Source organism: Pygoscelis adeliae, unplaced genomic scaffold (genome assembly GCF_000699105.1).
Source record: "Pygoscelis adeliae isolate BGI_AS28 unplaced genomic scaffold, ASM69910v1 Scaffold47, whole genome shotgun sequence".
Classification (NCBI taxonomy): domain Eukaryota; kingdom Metazoa; phylum Chordata; class Aves; order Sphenisciformes; family Spheniscidae; genus Pygoscelis; species Pygoscelis adeliae.
The window spans coordinates 1,675,392-1,679,568 of NW_008825255.1; the positions used below are offsets into that span (position 1 = coordinate 1,675,392).

The window sequence follows — 4,177 nt, forward strand, 5'->3', positions numbered from 1 at the left end:
GCTTAGGGACATGGTTTAGTGGGCATGGTGGTGTTGGGTTGATGGTTGGACTCGATGATCTTGGAGGTCTCTTCCAACCTTTAATGATTCTATGATTCTATGATTCTATGATTCTATTAGATTTTTTTTTTCCTCCCACAGCACAATGAATCTAAAACCCACACTGTGCTATTAATTACACTTATTTTTGCAACAGTGTGTGCAAAAAGAGTTGTTGCCTCATGTGAGGAAAGCCTCATGTGCAAAGAAATCTAATATTCAGATTCAACACAATAAAAAGAACTGTATCTTGAACTTATTTGTTGTTATTGTAAGTCAAAATGAATTAATTTCCTGATGAGTTACTCATTTATCTACTACATTGAAATTATGGAGCTGATTTTTTTTCAAATCTGACTTATCTTTGACTTGTAATAAATCTCAAAAAAACCTCCTCAAAAAACTCTTAAAAAAAATCTCCCCAAAATATTGGGAAAAAAAAAGCTTAGTAACATTTTAGCATGTTTTATTAGGACAGCAGATGTCCTCTACCCATGATTGCCAAGGACATAGGCAAAGGCAACTTTTATTAAATTAACTAAACAGACTAACTAGGTAGATGACCTTTCTTGTTGACATGTCATGTTAACATGACATTCCTACCATAGCTGACAAATTTTCAGAAATGCTCATTCACAGTTTCCTAGTTCAGAGCTTCATTAAATGGCGATATGTAAGCACCAACTTACATTCTAGGAATGCTCTCAAGTTTACCAAAAAATCATTCTTAAATTGAGTGTATGTGTAGTGAGCCAGTGTACTGGCTGAATCATATATTGCAAATACACAACATCCTGTAACTACTCATGTTTTTTAATGCAATAAAATCCTACAACTAAGAAAAAGAATAAAAAATAATTAAAGTTTTTAAGTTTTATGATTTAATAATCCTCATTCATAACTATCTTTGCCAAAGGTCACGCTGCTTCTGAAAAGGCTGCAACATTATTATTAAGCTTATTATTCATACATAGATGCAAAACTTTAATTAATCCAAATTCTTCAAACTGTTTTCTGCATGGCAGCTCCTAAAATCAGCTTTTAAAGGTATAATTACAAATAAAATAAAAGTAACACATAAGCTCCATTAAGAAAATGCACGAAGGGATAAAAGTGCAAGTTTACAATGTTTACTACTTTTTACGTTTAGTATTTCTCCAGTTAAACCAACCAAGGAGGGTATGCTTTATGTTTTCATAGTCTGTACGTTTTGAAAGAGTTTCATTTCTAAGTTTTCATGAACTAGGATGTGGTTGCATTACTTGGATCACAAAATTAGGGATGAATATTTTTAAATACTTCCTTTTTAAAAATTATTAAATAAATTATCCTAATATTAAAGTTTTCCAAAAATCCTGTCTAACCTGTCTTAACAAAACCAAGATTTTCTTGATAGTGTACCTTTAATATAGTTGGGGGATATACGTACATTTAACGCCAAGAACAGCTTCCTATTTTGAAGAATTTGCATTGCTGAAGCAGAGACTGAGAAAAACATCTGATGATTGCGTATTATGATAGATTCCTTCATTACAACACTCTCATTTAAGATACTACTTCTTAGCTAACATTTTTAATCAGCATAATTCTTGCATTTAAAAAAAAAGGAAGACTAGTAAAACTAATAACTCTCTTGGAGTTCTACTGTATTAATCCTGGCAAGGGATTTAGAGAGCCTGGTGTTAATAATATACTCGTTGAATACAACACTTTTTTGCTTCCACAAGCTAGTTTAGGAAGACAAAGAGTTGCCCATGGTTTTTGTAAGCTAAATAAAACACACACACAATCACAAAAAAAAAAAAAAAGCCTGCCTGCTTGCCACCAAGTTTTGATGAAAAAATAAAATTGAAACTTAAGTGCTCTCCCCTTATGAGCTCTTAGGAGATTGTGTGCCAAACTTGTAAAGAAGAGTGCCAACAAGCTTCATCCACAGGATGAGATGCTCATTAAGAAGAAAATTAACCAGTAGTTCAAAAAAAATGTGGGAGAAAGTTGGAAAACTTGTTACAAAGAAACCAGGCCATGAAAGCACATAATAGACCAGTAAGAAAAAATGTCCATAGGAATTCTTGCCTTTAACAACACTACTATATTACCTAACAGGTTATTCAAATATGTCAAGTCTAATTGACAGTTGCGGGGATCTTCAGAGACAAGTTAACTACATACCTATTTAGAATCTAGTATTGTTCACAACAACATATTGCTATAGTAATTGTAGAGACACTCTACCATTTCTTTAAAATAAACTCACATATGAGATTATGTGAAGGTTTTTACTTTTCCTAACTTCATCAGAATGAACATTACAATTGGTTCCAAAGGAGACAGAGATCTAGAAAAAATTAAATCTCACATATTAAAAGTTGCATGGTTGAGTGTACGCATCTGAAATTGAAATATATTTTCAGTGGTTTTATACATCAACAACAACATAGTAAAATACCTGACTTCTAAGGCAGGTAAACACATACTTGCTTTACCATAGTACATATTTGCTTTATCATAATAAACTGATTTATGTAACATACATCACTACTTAGTCTGTGCACCATCTGTAGGTAGTCTTCATTTGAGCTGTGTCTAGAATTATCAGCATGATGATTAGCTGAATTTCCAGACAACTGACTTGAAACTTTATTTTCATGGAGATTCCTCATCCCAGCTGTGACAATGGGACTGGATACTGAAGCTGAAATACAAAAGAATATAAGTAACTATACTGATACATTCACACACTCGTTAAATCTTAAAAAGTTTCAGAGAAAACACTGTAATAGTGGATATTAACAAGTTGGATGCAAGAGGTCTGGAATCTGAACAAGAATCCAACTTTTTGATTGAATCCTTCTGCCATTAATACCTTGAATAAAACTAGACATCTAGTAACAAGATTTTAATTTTCAAGAGGATTTAAAACCTAAATTCCATGTACATATTAGCCAAGTTTCTCTCCACATCTATCCTAAAGTCAGTATCATATTCTTACTGGTTATAGAAAACTTTTTCTCCTCTATATAATTTGTATTCGCTACCTTTAATAACTTCCAACATATTAATGAGACATACAACATTACATACAGAACAGCTATATATATTCTAAGCACAGCACTAAACTTTAAGAACAAATGAATCCAATAAGAAGAATCCAATGAGAATTCTACTTACCAACAAAAAAATGCCTAGATACTTTAAGTGTTCATGTTGTTCAAGATTGTTTTTAGAAAAGGGAAGAATAAAGAAATCCATTCATTCTGAAGGTCATCTTTGCCAGTTACTGCATACCTTGAGCATAATCTAGCCAACTTAGAATTAATCTAGTTGACACTACCAAGGTTTGGTAAGGCTAAATAAGCTGGCAGCAAAACTTACCTTACATTGGCAAAAACGAGGTTTTCACAAGTACAGATAAGTGATGGCCATAGCTAGCAAATAAAAGGTTTTGGTTTGTTTTGATTTTTTCTATTGTCATGTATACATGACAACTATGCAAAATGAGTGTACATAGGGGAACAATGCAACAGGAACATGTGTTTTACCTTCTCTTGTTCCCTTTTATTTTTTTTTAAATAAAGTATATACTACCACTCTGTACAGTCAGGAAAGCAAACCTTAAACACACCTGCCAACTCAAAGATTTGCATTAAGCATGTGACTCCTTCAAAGAAATTAGAAAGCCATGAAACATGAACATGAAGGTAAAGCTGACATGAGACAGGAGAATAAAACAAACATTACAGACTTACCTTGCTGCATCTGAGGATGTGGTGTATAACTTGGAGGATGTGAATATGGCATGTATCCTGCAGGGCTTTGAGGAGCATATGGACTAGGCACTGGACTGTTCTGTTGTGCCAAAAATCTGTTACCAGAGCTTGTCTGTGGTGGCACAAACCGGCTAAAAACAAAAAAAAAAAAAAAAAATTAGAAGTTAGAAAAGCAAATTTAGACAAATTTATTATTTCTTTTGGAATACTACACATTCAGAACATTACAACTTCTTTAAGAAACAAAATTCCAACATAATCAAGTATCTCCCTCAAAAGCAGTATTTTAAGCTATTGATACCTTCCCAACTTCAATTATTACTTAAGAGTCACAGCTTTGGTACTGCATTAGTCAAAGTAAAGAATAG

At 32.8% G+C, this 4,177-nt stretch overlaps 1 protein-coding gene across 1 annotated transcript in view; it reads right to left on the reverse strand.

The window, feature by feature from the left end:
• The window catches only part of NIPBL (Nipped-B homolog (Drosophila)), a 171,496-nt gene that overhangs the window by 87,857 nt on the left and 79,462 nt on the right, over nt 1–4,177 (reverse strand). The window contains 2 exon segments of the mRNA XM_009329439.1: nt 2,574–2,734; nt 3,789–3,940. Coding sequence (XP_009327714.1) covers nt 2,574–2,734; nt 3,789–3,940 — 313 coding nt within the window.